This window comes from Clytia hemisphaerica, unplaced genomic scaffold (assembly GCF_902728285.1).
Source record: "Clytia hemisphaerica strain Z4C2 unplaced genomic scaffold, Clytia hemisphaerica genome assembly, whole genome shotgun sequence".
NCBI classification, from domain to species: domain Eukaryota; kingdom Metazoa; phylum Cnidaria; class Hydrozoa; order Leptothecata; family Clytiidae; genus Clytia; species Clytia hemisphaerica.
Genome location: NW_027104374.1, coordinates 474975 through 493273, shown reverse-complemented (window position 1 = coordinate 493273; position 18299 = coordinate 474975). Strand labels below are relative to the sequence as shown.

General features: G+C 35.7%; 1 protein-coding gene across 1 annotated transcript; it reads left to right on the top strand.

Annotated features, from left to right (window-relative positions):
- The first annotated feature begins 172 nt into the window (after positions 1 to 172).
- On the top strand, positions 173 to 17679 carry LOC136818729 (denticleless protein homolog). Its single transcript, XM_067074966.1, has 14 exons — positions 173 to 309; positions 9690 to 9763; positions 9958 to 9994; positions 10078 to 10173; positions 10644 to 10705; positions 11099 to 11219; positions 11425 to 11612; positions 12289 to 12466; positions 12991 to 13162; positions 13419 to 13554; positions 13849 to 13886; positions 14064 to 14134; positions 16320 to 16526; positions 16789 to 17679. The coding sequence occupies exons 1-14, from the start codon at positions 252 to 254 to the stop codon at positions 17595 to 17597; spliced, it is 2247 nt and encodes a 748-aa protein (XP_066931067.1). The 5' UTR covers positions 173 to 251; the 3' UTR covers positions 17598 to 17679.
- Positions 17680 to 18299: the final 620 nt, after the last annotated feature.

The following is an 18299-nucleotide window of genomic DNA, read 5'->3' as shown; positions in this document are numbered from 1 at the left end:
ATGTTTACTACGGATACCTTTGTAGTATTTTGCCGAATGATTAGTCTCGGTTATCGATATTGATAAGATCAAAATAAATATATAAAGTTCTGAATAGGCGAGACAAAGGAAACGCGGGAAATTGTTTTAACATGTTGTAATTTAAGAATGGCAGTCGAAGTGAATGGCCGGTTTTTGATTTGACAGTTTGACGGTTAAAAAAAATTAATTATAATTCACTGGAAAAAAACTAGATGCTTTGGGTCTAGAAGATGATTCCTTTATTTTGGAAGAGACAGTATACAGCAAATACCTATGAGAAACAATTTTGTAAGCTTATTTCTCTGATATATTTTTACTTTTTGTCTGTATAGTTTTTTGAAAAATTCTCTTCCTTTTTAATTTTATAAGAGAAGAACTTTCCCTGGTCCCAGAAATCCAGTCTGGAATTGGTTCACATCACGCCAAATATATTCAGCCTGGCCATCAACCTTGGATCAGTGTGTCAGCCTACAGACAGAACCAGTAGAAGGATTTAAAGTTGATGTTATTGTTCTATATTACTGTCAGATCAGCTGATCTAACTTTGGCCTTTCGTAAAAAATCCCTTGGTTCCCGTCATTCCAACCATCAAAAAGTTGGTCGGTCGGTCGGTTAGGCGAAAAATATTTTCTGTTTGAACAAAACAGTCTCGGAGAAGGCGGAATTTTCCTTTTATATATAAGGGTGGTAAACGAACGTTTGATCGCTCTAAGCCTCTTTATCACTTCACAAAAGCTCCGCTGGTTTGTTTTGATGCTTCCATATGGTCCGCAATGAAAAATTGGGCTTGAAAATTGGGAAAAAACGGAATTAACAGGCTTCTAATTGTTTTTTTGGGCGAGATTACATTTGCTCTTTCTTTCAAAAAAGAAAATATGGAGGGTGATGGTGGAGTTGCAGCAGTTAGGAAAAATGGTTTCCAACTCTCCGACTCTAATTTTTCAGTAGAAATCACGGTCGGTCAGGTGACGGGAACCAAACAATTTTTTACGAACGGCCTTTCGGACTATCTGACAAATTATGGGACGGCAATTCAGCCACCATTTCACCAAACCTTCAAAGTCATTTGATTTGAGTTTATGAACGGTATATTGAAAAATACTTGATTTCTCTTTTGCACCAAGTAGGCTAAATTGAAATATGAAAACAATCCATGAGTGTCTGGAACGAAGAAGAACAAATTAGTGGCAAAATGATGGAGTGTTTGATGTCACTTGCGCGGCAAGTTACACACTCGCTATTTGTTAATCCCATCAGGCGATAGGCAGTTAGGCAGCAGGCGTTCTCTAATCAGCAGGTCCAAAATGCATAAAACATAATGCATATTGCATAATGCATAATGCATAATATTTGAAAAATGTCAATTTTAGAGCCTATAATAAGGAGAATCTGAGAGATAATCAGTGCGTCACAAACAGCGACATTTCGCACAGAAGCGCTTCAAAGCACCAGCTTTTTTGGAGTTTTGTCTCTTTTACCCAAGTGCTTCAATCTCGCGTAGGCTTAGGGGTCAAGACTAGAACCCCCAATACGAGACATTTGCCTGATCGAAAAAAAATCATCATCACCAATTTTGTTAATTGTCAGAATCGTTTACTCACTGGAAATACGCAACTTTCTGAAGTTTCGTTTTTTTTTGGTTGTGCTTCATTTTAAAAATAACGAAGATGAAAAGTTACCATCAATCCCGCAAATAAAAGAAGGTATTACGACTAGTCTACGAAAAGTGCGCTCGCGCGGTGAATAGAATATCTCACAAATTAATATGTGCATAAAACTGACGAAATCCTTCCTTTTTTTATGCTTAGGTGATGTCACCATTGATCCTGACTTGACAATGGAGAACCAAATTTGGCAATGCATAATTATTACGAGCGACCGAGAAAGTCTGTGTGACGCAAAAATGGCGCGATAAACAAAGCCCTAGAAAAACGCCCACTGAAAATTGAAACTAGGAATTTATTGAATATTTCACTGATGAAGTATCAAACTTAATGTTTTTTGTAATATTATAAATTTATAATTTTTAAATACTATTTTTTGAAAGTCAAAGGGCAATTAAAGTAAATTTAAGCCAATTGGGCGGATATTGGGCGGACAGGTGTTTTGCACGTTCCGAGATCGGAAATTAAACGAGAGTAAAAGACGGGGGCGTCTTAGTATGTAATATTAATTCTTCTTTTTTTTTTCTTTTTTTTTTTTTTTTTCGCGAATGAAAAATGAATTTTTGAGTTTTGAATTAAGGAAATGAAATATAATATATTATATTTCATTGTCAATGCCAAAAGATATTTCTTTACTTTACGAATAATCTGCTGTGTTGCTTCGCCACTTACCCCCGGATTGTTTTAGTAGGCACTTCGGTCACGTAAATAAAAACACATGTGTATTATGTTGAAGCCGAGTGTGGACTGACCGGAATTGCAATTACATAAATTATTGTGGAAGTGAACGCTTTAGATGAATGTTTGGGAAATCAAAAAGACAACTTTTGTGAGAATGTTGAGTTTTGTTTATATGGCAGTTAGTGACGCACTGATAATACTTTCAACAAAACAAATATACCATTTTCTACCAGAAAATAAAGAGTAGAAAGCTGTAAACTTGAATTTTGGATGATGAAGAAAATCCATGATCCAGTGAAAATGCTTGTCGCCATTTTGATTTTCATAGTTGTATTTTACAGAACGTAGTATAGTGTAGAAAAACACAAAAATATCTCCTCTGTATATATTACTTTTCTTACTCGAAAACGTAAATTTTATAGCAAGATCTTTAATCTGGGTTTTCTCAGAGATCTTTTCGAACAATTGCTAATAAAGTTCAACGGGTTTTCCCTCTTAAAAATCATTAACCAATGTGGATGCTTTTTCAAAGAAAACACCAAAGAAAAGAAGTTACACACTCGCTATTTGTTAATCCCATCAGGCGATAGGCAGTTAGGCAGCAGGCGTTCTCTAATCAGCAGGTCCAAAATGCATAAAACATAATGCATATTGCATAATGCATAATGCATAATATTTGAAAAATGTCAATTTTAGAGCCTATAATAAGGAGAATCTGAGAGATAATCAGTGCGTCACAAACAGCGACATTTCGCACAGAAGCGCTTCAAAGCACCAGCTTTTTTGGAGTTTTGTCTCGTTTACCCAAGTGCTTCAATCTCACGTAGGCTTAGGGGTCAAGACTAGAACCCCCAATACGAGACATTTGCCTGATCGAAAAAAAATCATCATCACCAATTTTGTTAATTGTCAGAATCGTTTACTCACTGGAAATACGCAACTTTCTGAAGTTTCGTTTTTTTTTGGTTGTGCTTCATTTTAAAAATAACGAAGATGAAAAGTTACCATCAATCCCGCAAATAAAAGAAGGTATTACGACTAGTCTACGAAAAGTGCGCTCGCGCGGTGAATAGAATATCTCACAAATTAATATGTGCATAAAACTGACGAAATCCTTCCTTTTTTTATGCTTAGGTGATGTCACCATTGATCCTGACTTGACAATGGAGAACCAAATTTGGCAATGCATAATTATTACGAGCGACCGAGAAAGTCTGTGTGACGCAAAAATGGCGCGATAAACAAAGCCCTAGAAAAACGCCCACTGAAAATTGAAACTAGGAATTTATTGAATATTTCACTGATGAAGTATCAAACTTAATGTTTTTTGTAATATTATAAATTTATAATTTTTAAATACTATTTTTTGAAAGTCAAAGGGCAATTAAAGTAAATTTAAGCCAATTGGGCGGATATTGGGCGGACAGGTGTTTTGCACGTTCCGAGATCGGAAATTAAACGAGAGTAAAAGACGGGGGCGTCTTAGTATGTAATATTAATTCTTCTTTTTTTTTTTCTTTTTTTTTTTCGCGAATGAAAAATGAATTTTTGAGTTTTGAATTAAGGAAATGAAAGATAATATATTATATTTCATTGTCAATGCCAAAAGATATTTCTTTACTTTACGAATAATCTGCTGTGTTGCTTCGCCACTTACCCCCGGATTGTTTTAGTAGGCACTTCGGTCACGTAAATAAAAACACATGTGTATTATGTTGAAGCCGAGTGTGGACTGACCGGAATTGCAATTACATAAATTATTGTGGAAGTGAACGCTTTAGATGAATGTTTGGGAAATCAAAAAGACAACTTTTGTGAGAATGTTGAGTTTTGTTTATATGGCAGTTAGTGACGCACTGATAATACTTTCAACAAAACAAATATACCATTTTCTACCAGAAAATAAAGAGTAGAAAGCTGTAAACTTGAATTTTGGATGATGAAGAAAATCCATGATCCAGTGAAAATGCTTGTCGCCATTTTGATTTTCATAGTTGTATTTTACAGAACGTAGTATAGTGTAGAAAAACACAAAAATATCTCCTCTGTATATATTACTTTTCTTACTCGAAAACGTAAATTTTATAGCAAGATCTTTAATCTGGGTTTTCTCAGAGATCTTTTCGAACAATTGCTAATAAAGTTCAACGGGTTTTCCCTCTTAAAAATCATTAACCAATGTGGATGCTTTTTCAAAGAAAACACCAAAGAAAAGAAAATAGACTTCGAATCTTTTTATATTCGAATGTTTAAACTTTGAATCTTTTTGCATTTGAATATTATTATTTATTTATTTATTATTTATGCTGACGGAAAACCCTTTGTTGTTATGATTCTAATGTTTTCTCTTTCGTTCTGATTCGAAAAGTAAACATCATCTTTGGGGAAATCCCTCTAATTGGAATGCTTACTCTCGGGTACCCTGGGGTACCTAATAGCCAGGGGGATTGGAATAAGCGGGGGGTTGGAAAAACTCTCAAAACTTAATAAGCGGGGGGTTGGAATAAAAATGTCCTGGGTGGAAATTTTTTGAAAAGGAGGCTAATACAGCAGAATTAGGATAAAAGAGGGGAACTTTCAAAAACATTTTCCCAAAAATTAATTAGCGGGGGGCGGCTATTAGGTACCCGAGAGTACTTAAGAAACTCTGTCTTTTTTCACAGATTTAGCAATATCTTAAACAATCCTGCATTGATGCCAAAACACAGCAGGAACAAGAAAACACATTCCATAAATATTTTTACACATATCTTGATTTTGCTGGTTTGTTTTCTACCAAAAAAGCAGTTGAAAACAAAACTAAACAAGGCAAAGTGGGCCCACTAGTTGAGATGTGTCAAATACCACCTGTTCAACTATAAAATTGATTTTTCTTGCAAAACCAGCAACTACTCTTTTAGGTTTCAAAGAAACGCCCCTCCCCCCACTTGTAAAAAAATTACATAGGTTATTTACTTTTTATTTTTATACAATCTTATAATTTGTATGTATGGATAATGGGTCTTAGGACCTTTTGATACTTAAAATATAGATAGATAGATAGATAATTAGATTTTGGAAAATTTTCCAACCCCCTGACCTTATTAGGACTCACTAGGATAAAATTTTTAAGAATATTTTCAGCTTTCCAAATAAAGTTTCCTTATTTTTGTCTAAACAGCTTGATTTTAGCCTACATTTTGCCTTATTTTTGGGTTTTCAGAAGTAAATTTGCAAGCCTCTGCCAATTAGCCCCCTCCCCCTGCAGCTGAAATTGTTCTTTGAAAATTTTCCACACTTTATTTCTTTCTCATGCATGAAAACTTTCTTCAAAGATCACATTTTTTGGATTTTTCCCGCATATTCAAAATTTTGTTTCCCTTTATTTTCTGAAAAAAAATTCAGTTTAGACAGGAAAGATTTTTTGCTTAACTTCTTAGAAGCGTAAATACACAAAAATACCCCTCTCTTGGAAAGAGCTCACCTGCATTTCCAGGATTTTGCCCACAGTTCTTGCATTTTAAAAAATTTCCTAATTTATTCTGATTTATTCAGAAAAAAACTGATGCATTAAGATTATTCAGAATTTGAACTCTATGGCTTTAGCAAATAGAGCTTTACAAGTAACTAATCATTTGTTGTTTACCATTTATAAACTACCCAGAGTGCTCCATTTTTTGCATTCGTCAAAACAAGCTTAAATTGTTCAACTTTCCATCCTAAAATTCATTTGATGATGAAAACTGTGAAATTAAAATTTCAAAAGCAATTAATGTTTTATCAAAACACCATTTATTTCATGAAATACTACTGGCAGCCAGGTATTTTGAATACATATATATTAGAGCAACTAAATTATTATTATTATTATTATTATTATTACAACGAATACAAAGTTCAGGCACGCCGTAGGCCTCTAGAACTGGTCTTTGTTTATTTACAATAAATAGCGTAGTTCATGGTTTGCCCATGCTTTGTTTAAATTATTCTTGAACGATTTTATCGATGATGCTTCTGCCACGTATTTTGGAAGCGCGTTCCATGTTGAGATAGTTCTATAAAAGAAGGACTTGCTTTGTGCACCACGTACTCCATCGTCCGGGAAATTCATCTGAAGCTCGTGTATATGCTTTCTACATGGTCGCGTCCTTTTGATAAACTTTTTTGGTGTTGTTTTACTATCATAGATGTGGATATGCTTATACACCTGGACCATGTCACAGAAAAGTCTTCGAAACTCAAGGGATGGTAGCGCCAAGCGTCTTAGTCTTTCTGCATATGGTAACCGTGAGATTGGTTTTACTAGTTTTGTCGCACGTCTTTGGACACTCTCGATCAGGTTGATAGATCGACGTAATCTTGGTTGCCATACTGATTGAGCATACTCTAAATGTGGTCGTACAAAGGTGGTATAAAGTGTCTGGAATACGTGAGGACTAGGGTCTTGAAATCCTCTTTTGAGCAATCCCAACATAGAATTAGCTTTGTTTACTTGCTTAGCGATATGTTCTTCAAATGAAAGATCTGAGTCTATCAAAATACCGAGATCTTTTTCTGTGAAGACATGTTCAAGTTGCTCTCCATTTAGTTGATACGGGTGTGCATGCTTTATGTTCTCGAATTACTATCGTTAAAACGTGGCATTTGTCGGGGTGGAATTTCAACAGCCACTCATGGGACCATCTTTCAAGTGCTTCAATGTCATGTTGTACGATTAAGGAGTCAAGAATGGAATTGATTTCCTTTATAATCTTCGTGTCGTCTGCAAACAAGAAAATGCTTGATAGAACATGTTCTGGTAGGTCATTAATATAAATAACAAAAAGCAGAGGACCGAGCACGCTTCCTTGAGGAATGCCACTTATCACTGGATCTAAAGATGATTTTGCACCATTAACACTCACTAATTGCTTGCGGTTCGATAGAAAAGATTTGATCCAGTTCAGAATTAATTCGTTTATCCCGTAGCGTTCTAGTTTCATCATAAGTCTTCGATGGGGTACCGTGTCAAATGCCTTGGCAAAGTCGAAGTATATGCAGTCGACCACTTCACTTTTTGCAGTTGATTCGCAACAAATATCTATAAGGAGATAAGCTGTGTGACTGTTGACCTTTTGTTGATGAAACCGTATTGCTTGTTCGATAAAGCTCTTCGCTGATAAGGTGTTCCATGATATGTTTTCGTATCATTGTTTCCATCAACTTACAGACTACTGAAGTTAGACTTACGGGGCGATAGTTAATAGCAAGGTTGCGTGCTCCTTTGTTTTTATAGATTGGTGTCACATATGCTAGTTTCCAGTCACTAGGTAAGTTTCCTTCCTCGAAAGTTTTATTCATTATGATTGATAGTGGTTCTGCAACATGGTCACGAAGTTCAATAAGCATTGAGGCATGAATCTCATCTGGACCAATTGATTTATTCGCATTGAGCTTCCTGATTTGTTCTGTTATCATTTCCTTCGTAATGTTTAGTGGTTTTGGTTTGAAGTATTTTATTCGTTCTGTTGTCAAAATCAGGTAGATCACCTTCCGGTTCTTTAGTAAAGACACTGCAAAATTGTTTCTGCATGATGTTGGCCTTTTCTTGGTCCTCGTGCTTTAGGGATGTCTTGTCATCGGGCGTTTCAAGAAGAGGGGAAACTCCACTTTTTGATTTAAGTTTGCCTCTGACATGTGACCAGAACGCTTTGGGTTTCTCTTTGAGTTTTCACCGATGGCTAGATCGTATTCTTTTTTGCAAGTGCCATCTTTCGATTGACACGGTTCCTCGCGATTACATATCGGATTCTTGCTTGACGTCTGTTTGTGGGTGATGATTTTGATTTTAAACCGATCCTGTGAAGTCGCCTCTTTTCTTTGATGTCATTACGTAGTTCAGCATTAATTGGAATTTTACCTTTCTTTTTCCAGTGAGGCGCTCCTAACTCTTTTCTTGGGACAAATTGATCTCTGAGTTGAAGAAGTTTTGTTTTGAATTTTGACCAGAGCTCCTCGATCGGACCCATGTGAGGTATCTATGAATTCTCTCGTCCAGTTGATTCTTTGCAGATGACTTTTCATCGACTTAAAGTCTGCCAAGTGGTAGGTGTATCTTTTGGTTGGTGCTTTAAGTTCCATATAACATTTAAAGCTAAAAGAGAGAACGCTATGATCACTTTTTCCTAAAGGGCTTAGGAAATTTAGATCTTGAACCTGATCTCTTTCATCTGTTAAGATGAGGTCAATCAGTGAAGGCTCGTCAGTACCTCGACATCTGGTAGGTTCATTCGTATGTTGGAAAAGGAATGAATCACGTAATGCTTCCAGGAATTGCTCTTCTTTACTTTCCTCTACATGTGGGCTTGTCCAGTTCTTCCAATTAGTTGGAAAATTGAAGTCGCCAATGATGCAACGATGCGTGTATCTCTTATCTTCTGATATAATTCGTAAGAGCTGGTTAAGATTGGCATTATTTTCTCCAGAGTTTGATTGATTCGTTGGACTGCGGTAGACGCATGCAAAGCAAAGCATATCTTTTCCAGTCAGACGTACTTCAATGATGCACGCCTCCTCCAGTGCTACAGGACATTCAATGTCAACTGTAAGGTGGTCTACACTGGTATGTCCTAGGATGACGATACCACGTCCTGTATTGTTCTCAGTATTGGTGTGGTTTACGACTGTGTATCCATCAATTAGATATTCGTGAATTTTCCATCTTTCACCGTTCTTTGGTTTGACTTCACAGATTGCAATAAAATGTGGATATTCTTTTGTTATGAGCTCTTCTAGTTGTAGTTTTTTCATTGTTGTTAGCTGGTCGGCATTTGTATACATAATTTTTATTTCCGAAATTGTGTTTGATTGGTTCTCGTTTTTGTTTTTTGATACTTGTTTATGCGTTTCTCTTGTTTTTATTGGTGGTTTGCGACTTTGATCTTCTTCAGGTAAAAGCCGTTTTTTGAGTTGCCTCTCACACGATAGATATAGGTTTCTGATTTCTCTTGTGAGTTTCTTGTTTTGGCTTCTGTTGAGAGTACCTTGAATTGTTTTCTTTCATCAGGGGTGAGATCCTCAGTAACGCTAATGCCTTTGTACGTCGCGTTATCCTTCAGTGCTGTAAGATTGCCAAGTAAATTCCATTTATCAGACTCATCGTTAAGAGAGACTAACAATGGACGTTTCTTTCCTTCTTCCTCCTTACCCAATCTTGCTACACGTTTGATAAGACTGCGTGAGTGGGTATCCTTAATCAAGTTAAATCGGAATATTTTTCTCTGGAATTCCCTTTTTTCTCAATTAATTGTGTTGAGTATCTGCCTACCGATGAAAATTATGAAACAATATGAAACTGTTTTTTAGATTTTCCATCCAAGATAATCAATGGATTTACGTCCAGTACTCATGATGAGTATCCTATTGAAGGAGAAATGGGGGTAAGTTGCACTAGCTTTTTTGTTTTAAACTTTGAGATATTTTGAGTTCACCTTATGATTTCCCTTTGAAATAGGAGTTTTAAATTGCTGTTTTTTATATTCAAGTGTGAAAAATCTGTTTGAGATTGGAGATGGTGTTGCCCATTATGCTACTATTATCACTTTTTTAATTTATTTTATTTTGTCCTTTTTAGGTTGCCTTGCCACCTTTCGTTGCAAGGTTCAGTGAAAGTAAGCATTCTCATTTTGTTATTAGATAAAACTTTTAAAGTATGGTTTTTCAGCAATTTTATATTGAATTATAAATTTTTTAGGTATACTTTCTGGAAATATGCTTGGTGTAGCTGATGAAGATGGACACGTTAAACTTTTAGACACTCGAAAGACCAAAAATAATTCCCTTATTAAAGGTATGTTTCAAAGGTTTATTTCATCACTGTTTGTCTGATTTCAGCAAAACTGACAATTGGATTCTTTTGGAATAAGTGCAAAATTTCTCGGAAATACCTTAAGTGGATAAATTTTGGCGGTGATTTAATTTGGCGAATTTGGCAATTTTTTCCAAAATTAGCCAAATTAAATCCTCGCCAAAATTTCAAAAATCAGCCATTCGCCAAATTTAATGAAATTTGAAAGATGGAAATTCTATGGAGAATTTGTATTTCTTAGTAAAATACCACGTATTTTTTAGTTCACCAGAGACTAAAGCCTTCCCACTCGCCAAATTAAATCCCCGCTAAATTTTACATAATTGAGCATTCGCCAAATTAAATCCCCGCCAAAAATCGCATTTTGATCATTGGCCAAATTAAATCCACGCCAAAATTTATCCACTTAAGGTATCTAGTTTTTCTAATTTAAATTTTCTTTCTGATTATAGAGTGGTCAGCCCATTCAAATGCAGTCTTTGATATGGCTTGGGTACAAAATGAATCCAAAATGGTAAACCATCTGAGATTTTTATTGGTACTTTTAAATTCTCTTGGTTTAGAACTGGTTTAGAACTACCTAATTGTTTCCACTGAGGGTAGACTTTTGCCTTCTAGAACTCCTTGAAAACCATAAAAATAATCACTAAAATTTCGTTTTGGAGTGTGGTTTATCCTTAAAATGTTTGCATGACTGGCAATTAATTCATCATCATTTGCTTCGAGAAAACTACAAAGTTAGCCTGTTGTGCTACTCAAGGGAATTTATCCTGTCCCAATAAGAAAAAACTCTGCAAGAATTAATGAAAAATATCAAATTGTCCTACTGTTCTAGTTGAAAAAAAAAGGTTTTTTTTCCTTGGCATATTACATAAAAGTTTAAATTTATTGTTCATTTGATCTCTAGATCACAGCCTCAGGTGATCAAACAGCTCGCTTATGGGACGTTGAAAAAGCAGAAACAACAGCCATTTTCAGAGGTCATACATGCAGCTTGAAATCTGTCGCTGTAGCACCTCATTGTAAAGGTAATTCCACTTTTTTTTGCGAATATAAAAAAAATAATTTCATTGGGTTTTGTGATTATTTTTTGGGAAAGGAAATCAAACTCTCTTCACATCCGTGTGGATTTGTGCAGGATCAAAGGTGTGAAAATTAGTTAAAATAATCAATAGTCTTGCCTGCTTAACAGTATAAAAGAAAATGAGCCAACGCATTTCTCTTATTCGACAGACATGTTTGTAACTGGTGCTAGGGACGGTAAGATCATGATTTGGGATGCTAGATGTAACCGCAAGAATGGCTACAACATTCCTGTCAAAACAATAAGTGGAGGACATGTCTTGCCAGTCAAAGAATCAAATGCATTGACAGGTTCTGGGAAAAAGAGAAGATCAAGACGTAACTCGATGTTCCAGGCTGTAAGTGAAAAATAATCCTTTGTCATTCCGTATCAGGGAATGTTTTAAAAATATATTGATAACTCGTCGACTGATCCACAAATTTTTCGTTTTGGAATTTACCTTTTCGATTCATTGATGTAATTCTACGAATAAGATTTCCCTTCAAACAACTGACAATTCAATAGAGGCTTTCATATTTTGTCAGTTAGTTAACGTAAAGACTCTTCAAGAAAAAATTTTACATGGGGGATGGAGGATATTTAGTCCGGGGGGTAGCAAAAAATCATCAAAATTTGCCTTGTCCGGGGGATAAATTTGCTCTATCCGGGGGTAATTTGGGGTGTCCGGGGGTCAGCAGATGCTTGTCCGGGGGGTAAAACCTAATGTCCGGGGGGCCAAAAGTCACCCTGTTCGGGGGGTTAATCACTTAAAATTGTTTATATCCTCCATCCCCCATGTACAATTTTTTTCTGGGAGAGCCCATTATGGAAGCAAAAGCCAGAATTCGTAGAGACGAATACACATGTCCTTACACAAATACAACATTTGCTTTTATAATGGTGAAATTAGTGTAACTTAATCAAACTCGAAATCTCTCTTGTCATTATATCTGGAGGATGGGTTAGTTTCCTTTAAAATACCTTTATTTTTCAAGTAGATCCGATCAGCGCCCCGTTTGTTTGTTCTTCTTCAGGATGCTAAAGCTAGCGTAACATCTGCCATCTTCTTGGGCTCCAAAACAGTGATATCAGCAGGTGCATGTGATGGTGTGATCAAACAGTGGGATCTACGCAAGTCTTATGCAAACATCAAAGGAGAACCAGTCCCTATTCATACTGTACCTTTCCCAGGATCTGGCCCTCGTGTTCATGGTATGTATCCGTACATCCCTTTTCCTGTTTGTGTTAATTCGTTGATTTTAAGAATGGTTTAGTTTGATATCAGATATTTGCGAAGCTCAACCCTTAGAGTTTTGAGCACTCTGTTGACAACAGCAGTCTATGCTGATGAGTCCTGGGAAGGACGAAACAAGTGTCTACGGATGGATGATATCAGATGTAATATCTAAAGTGTACTTGACTTTGGCGTTGACTGAGATTTGTGGTATGGAATTTATTGGATGGAGATTTGAGTGGATTCTATTTAGTCGAAGGGAAAATTATAAGCACTTTTAAATCAAATGTTACTCTTCAGCAGTTACTCAAGTCTGTTTTTCATACAGTTTCGATAATCTATTAAGATATTTGTTAAATTTAGCGGTAATTATTTTCAATTTACCATAAGCAGCCAAATTTAATCCTTGAAAAGTCCAATACAATTAAAATTGTATATCCTTCTATACTTTTTGCTCAGTTTCATTTTCTATATCTTGTGAATTTTTATTCTTTGTATTCAGGCTACAGTTCATTAGTCGCCAACTCCAGTATGTCACGTATCTATGCTGTGTGTGCCAATGATGTCGTTTATGAATACTCCACCACCAACAATGCCACAGTACCGATGGCTACTTATAAAAATCACGTGGTCAAATCATTTTATGTCAAAGCTGCTCTTTCCCCTGATGATAGGTAAACTCATTCTAAACACTGCAACACATACTACTACGGCCATAGCCTACCATGAAATCTTCATCTTCATTTTGAAAGATATGTCCGAATCTATGCTTAAATTTTAAAAAATATATCTGAAAGATCTACGTATTTGAATGCCTAAGTTTGAAATACCTCATTTCAAAATAATTCTTTTCTTTCGTAAGCGTTCACCAAAAATATCACAATATAACAAATAAAGAAAACTACTAATGAATACATTTCCCATTTGTAGGTTTTTACTATGCGGCTCGACCAATGGTAATGCGTATATTTGGCAGGTTAACAAACCTAAAGAAGCACCGTGGCTGTTGAAAGGTCACGAAAGCGAAGTCACAAGTGTCACGTGGTCGCCGCATCAAGGAGATAAAGTAAGATATTATAAAGTATCGTTTTAAGAGTTGATTAATCGAGACAAAAGCTTGAAAATACTCCTATGATGACAACAATGTCACTTGTCTCATTTTGAACAAAGTAACTGTAACAACTAACTGCAACATAATGGCATTTAGATATCAATCGACAACATCTGACTTCACTTCATTTTCTAACTATTCAACTTTCTTTTTAAAAACTAATGCTATTCTTGATTCAGGAATATCCCATTTTCTGATTGAGATATTGTCTATTTTTTAATCCTTTAAGCGTGTTTTCTTATTTTATAGATCGTTACATGTTCTGATGATAACACATTTCGAATATGGTGAGCTCATCCACATCATTTTTACCAAAACTTATTTCTTAAGTGTTCAAGTGATAAACCTTCTACAGATTGAAGTATACTCTGTAAGCATTCTAAACTCCCCAATTTCTACATCAGTTTTTTATTTTCAAATTTACATTTTTAAATAAGCATTCTAACCCCCCTCGTATTTCTTAGGAGGATGTTTCAGAAGGACTATATGGAGAAAACAGACATCTCAGGCGTGTGTGAACGATGGAAAGACGAAGGTATATAGATTGTTTGCTATATTTACGAATTTGAATAAGTTATCGGCAGAAGGCTAGAAGTGATAGCTTTATCAAAATCAATGTATATTGAGCTCGTTCCACATCTGCAATTTTTAGCTTTAATCAGGATACACATTTATACACGCCTGTGAGATTATTCTAAGATTGGGCTCTTCCAGAAAAAATCCGTTCATGGGGGGTGGAGGATATATTATTATTTTCATGAATTACCCCTGGACATTTTGATTTTTAACCCCCTGGACACGGGTTATACCCCTGGACAAACATCAAATCAAACCCATGGACACAAAAAAATTACCCCTGTCGTCCACCAACCCCCTGACATTGCAATTTTTTGGTATTTTTTAAATACCCCTGGACAATTCATCCTCCACCCCCCCATGAACGGATTTTTTCTGGAAGAGCCCATTCGTAACGATTTTCAAGAATCTTTTCTTTGTTTGGGACACTTTCTTCAATTAGCCACATTCCGCGGACGCGGTCGAATTGGCGTGTAGGGATAAATTTTTCAAAATGGTAGATTTCACTTTCGTTTTCAGTTAGGCGGCTTATGGATCTGAGCACTATAAGAAAAATAAACAGATTTAGCAAAGAAGAAGCTGAGGAATCAGGGGCGGATCTAGGATTTTGAGGGTACCATGCAAAAACTTAACCTTTTTATCAGGTTTACATTAAAATTTAGTCGGATTAGTGAAAAGTGTTGTCCTTCTTTCTCTATAAAAACTTAATTTTCGTAATTTAAAAATCGTTCTGTTCTGTATAATAATAACAGACCAAATAAAAGAAAACCTCAATATTTACTGAAAAGCAAACGCCAAAGAGCAAAACAAATTTGAGATTTTATCTTTACTGCGTACTTTGTATACCAAGAAAAGTTGTAAAGAGGGCAGTATAGAGTGAGAAAGATCTCTCTTCAATTTTTTTTTAAATATGGTCAAAAATATTTTCCATGAATTCATTTTTAAGATTACATATACCTACAAATATATTACAAACAATCCCACGAAATAGAAATTCTTGTTGATACAAAAAAATATTTTGTCTGTTTTGAAATTTATGTGCAATCTTGAATTCCAAGAGCTACATACAAAAATGTCATTTAATGTAATTCCCCTGTTGTAATTTGATCATGTCCATCGGCTCAATCTCACTGTCTGTCCACGTGGGTTGAATGTATGCAATTTTTACCTAATGAAAATAATTAATACACATCCTGAATTCAAAACTACGCCAAACAGTACACATACAAAGACGGGTGGAGATTCATACCGTGATTGACTGCAATAATCTTGAGGCCTCATATTGTTTGTATATGTAATTTTTTTATGAACTTCAGAATTCAGTTCTATAAAAACATCCATTATTGGCATTAATTTTCAAGCCGCCAAAAATCTTCTGCAACCTCATCCCTGAAGCATGACCTTGATGGTTTGTACCTTCGTGTTCCTATTAACATCAAAACATCAAGCTGTCAGTAAAGTTTTCAACAAAGCCAAGACCAAAACCAAAACAAAGCTAAGTGAGCAACTATCAAAAGAAATCTCCTGATGGTCAACCTCCTGGTTGTTGTTGGGTTTCATATGTCTACTTGCTCATTTTCTCCATGCATTGTTCTTGAAACGATAGTAGAATTCAGATAAAAAAAAACCCAACGCTTCTTACTCGTTCATATTAATTTTCTTGATCGTGTACTGGGATTCAGACTATAACATCTGGTAAATCATTAAAGATGATTTGAAACAAAACTCAATGTTCAGACACACGACACCAAATTCCAATTAAATCTTCTGTTTTGAAAGTTTTTGTACTGTTTTCAAATTCAGTATCCTTTGGCAACGATGGATTACATAGGGTTACCATTAGAGTCTTTCACTGTTCTTTGATCTGAAAGTATTAAAACACAAGCTGGAACTGCAGTTACTTTTCATTGTGGATTGTGAAAACAACTCCAATCTGCTAAAAATTTCAGTCTTCTTTTTTCCTAAATCTTTTTTGTTTGGTTAGGAATTTTAGAAGATGGCGCATTCATCGAAAAAACCTACACTAGTTACAGCCCTTTTACGGAGTGGAATAGGCTGCTGATTTCTTTTTGTTCCTTCCTCTCCACCATTCTGATAGTTATTCGGAGTTTGACTTTTTAATATTTCTTCTTTTTCTAAACCAGTTCTAAACGAGGAAAACGCTGAGGAACCGACAAACGAAGTGATCAGTAACAAGCCAAGACTTCCATATTTCTGCCCAGCTATAAGAGTAACCACCAATCGTAAAGTGTTAGCTAAATGGGATCTTCAATCGATCAACGTCAAACCTCCACCATCAACGAGAGCTACTCCTGTTTGCAAAACACCAGATGCTAGTAGTGGTTCAGCTGGTAAGATTTTTTCGATTTTCGTGTATCATTCTCAAATTTGATAACTCGTTTAGGTTTGGCATTAATCAAAGTTAAAATTCGAGAATCCTTTGGCCGTCTAAAAATATAAACCGATATAGTCACCTCAAAAAACTCTATGCCATCCGAAAATATTTCAAGCAGAAGTCGTCAGTTACACTTTTTGTACATAGTCAATCTAAGGGTGTTTCTTTAACTGTTGCAAATATACGATATTTATTCTTCAAAACTTTTTAATCATCAGTGAGCAAGCGAACGCCCTCTGCTTCTATCTCCACTTCCACCACTCCAATGAGTATTGATTCCGCCACGTCGTCCACCAACCGCCCCCAAACATTGAATCTCAAATCACAAAATCGCACATCACCCGCTCAAAGATCATTACAACCAACTACTCCAAAATCATCACGATCCTTCATGGAGACCTGGCTAAAATCCCCGTTAAACTCTAAGGAAAGCCCAGTAACTATCGGAGCAAACTCAGGAAATAAACTAAAGCCGATAAGTGAAGAAACTGAAACTGAAAAATTAGATATTGTTAAAAAAGGAGAATGCTCATCTAATATGAATAAAGAACCTTGCAGTGTCGAAAGCACTGAAGTCGATAAAGTTTCAAAGGACTCTTATGATATTGTTATAAAAGAACCTGCAAAACAAGACACTCCACCTAACAAAGGGATAGAAAGGAAAACGGGTAGCGAAAGGGTTGTCAAACGTAGACTTATCAATAAATACGCCAAAAATAGAACAACACCACAACGTGCTACTAGGAGTAATACACCCAAGTCTGAAAATATACGGACTCTCATGTTATCCGGTAAAAAGAGAAAACGGAAAAGTGAAGATGATGAGAATACCAGTATGAAATGTTCGAAATCTTTAAAATTGGACGGATGCAAAGAAAATATTAACGAAGAAACGAAACATTTGAACAATAACAACAATGATAACGTAATGGAAAATTTGAATGACGTCATCGAAATAATTGACCCTAAAGAAGTGTTATCGGAAAATAATCAAACGAAAGATTTGCTTGATATTGCTGAGGATTAGCTACCTATTAATTGTTTTCTAAGACAGACAATTTTAATTATTGGGTTTTTAAAATGTCTCAACCACAAATGTCCTCTTGGTATCAGGGGGGATCCGGGTCAGAATTCGCCGGAAATTTGGCCGTCGAAATAGTTCCTCGGTCGGCGGAATAGTCGTCCGGCCGGCGGAAATGTTATCCGGCCGGTGGAAAATTGGCCGTCGGAATAGTCATCCGGCCGTCGTAACAGTTATCCGGCCGCCGAAAAAGTCACCCGGCCCGCGGAAAATTGGCCGTCGGAAAAGTTATTCGGTCCGCGGAAATTGAGGTCGAGTTATTTTTTTCGAGTTATTTTTTTTGAGTTATGAAAAACCGAGTTGTTGCGTCCTTTTTCGTAATCTTTAGCTTGATTACAATAACCTTATCAACAATCTGGTATTCGGGAACCGAGGAGTTATAGAATTGTAGAATTATTTAATAGGGAATTAATTTTTTAAATAGCTAATCTAAAAGTTATTCAATTTAAAATAACAACAGTTAACAACAGGAAACAACTCAAACAATTAAAGTAAGCAAAAAAAACGATAAAAACGATATTGATGATGACAATGACATCATAGTTAAACCAAAATTTACGGGAAATGTTGTCATAACTCGTTTTTTCGTAGCTCAAAATAATAACTCGAAAAAAATAACTCGACCTCACTTTCTGCGGACCGGATAAC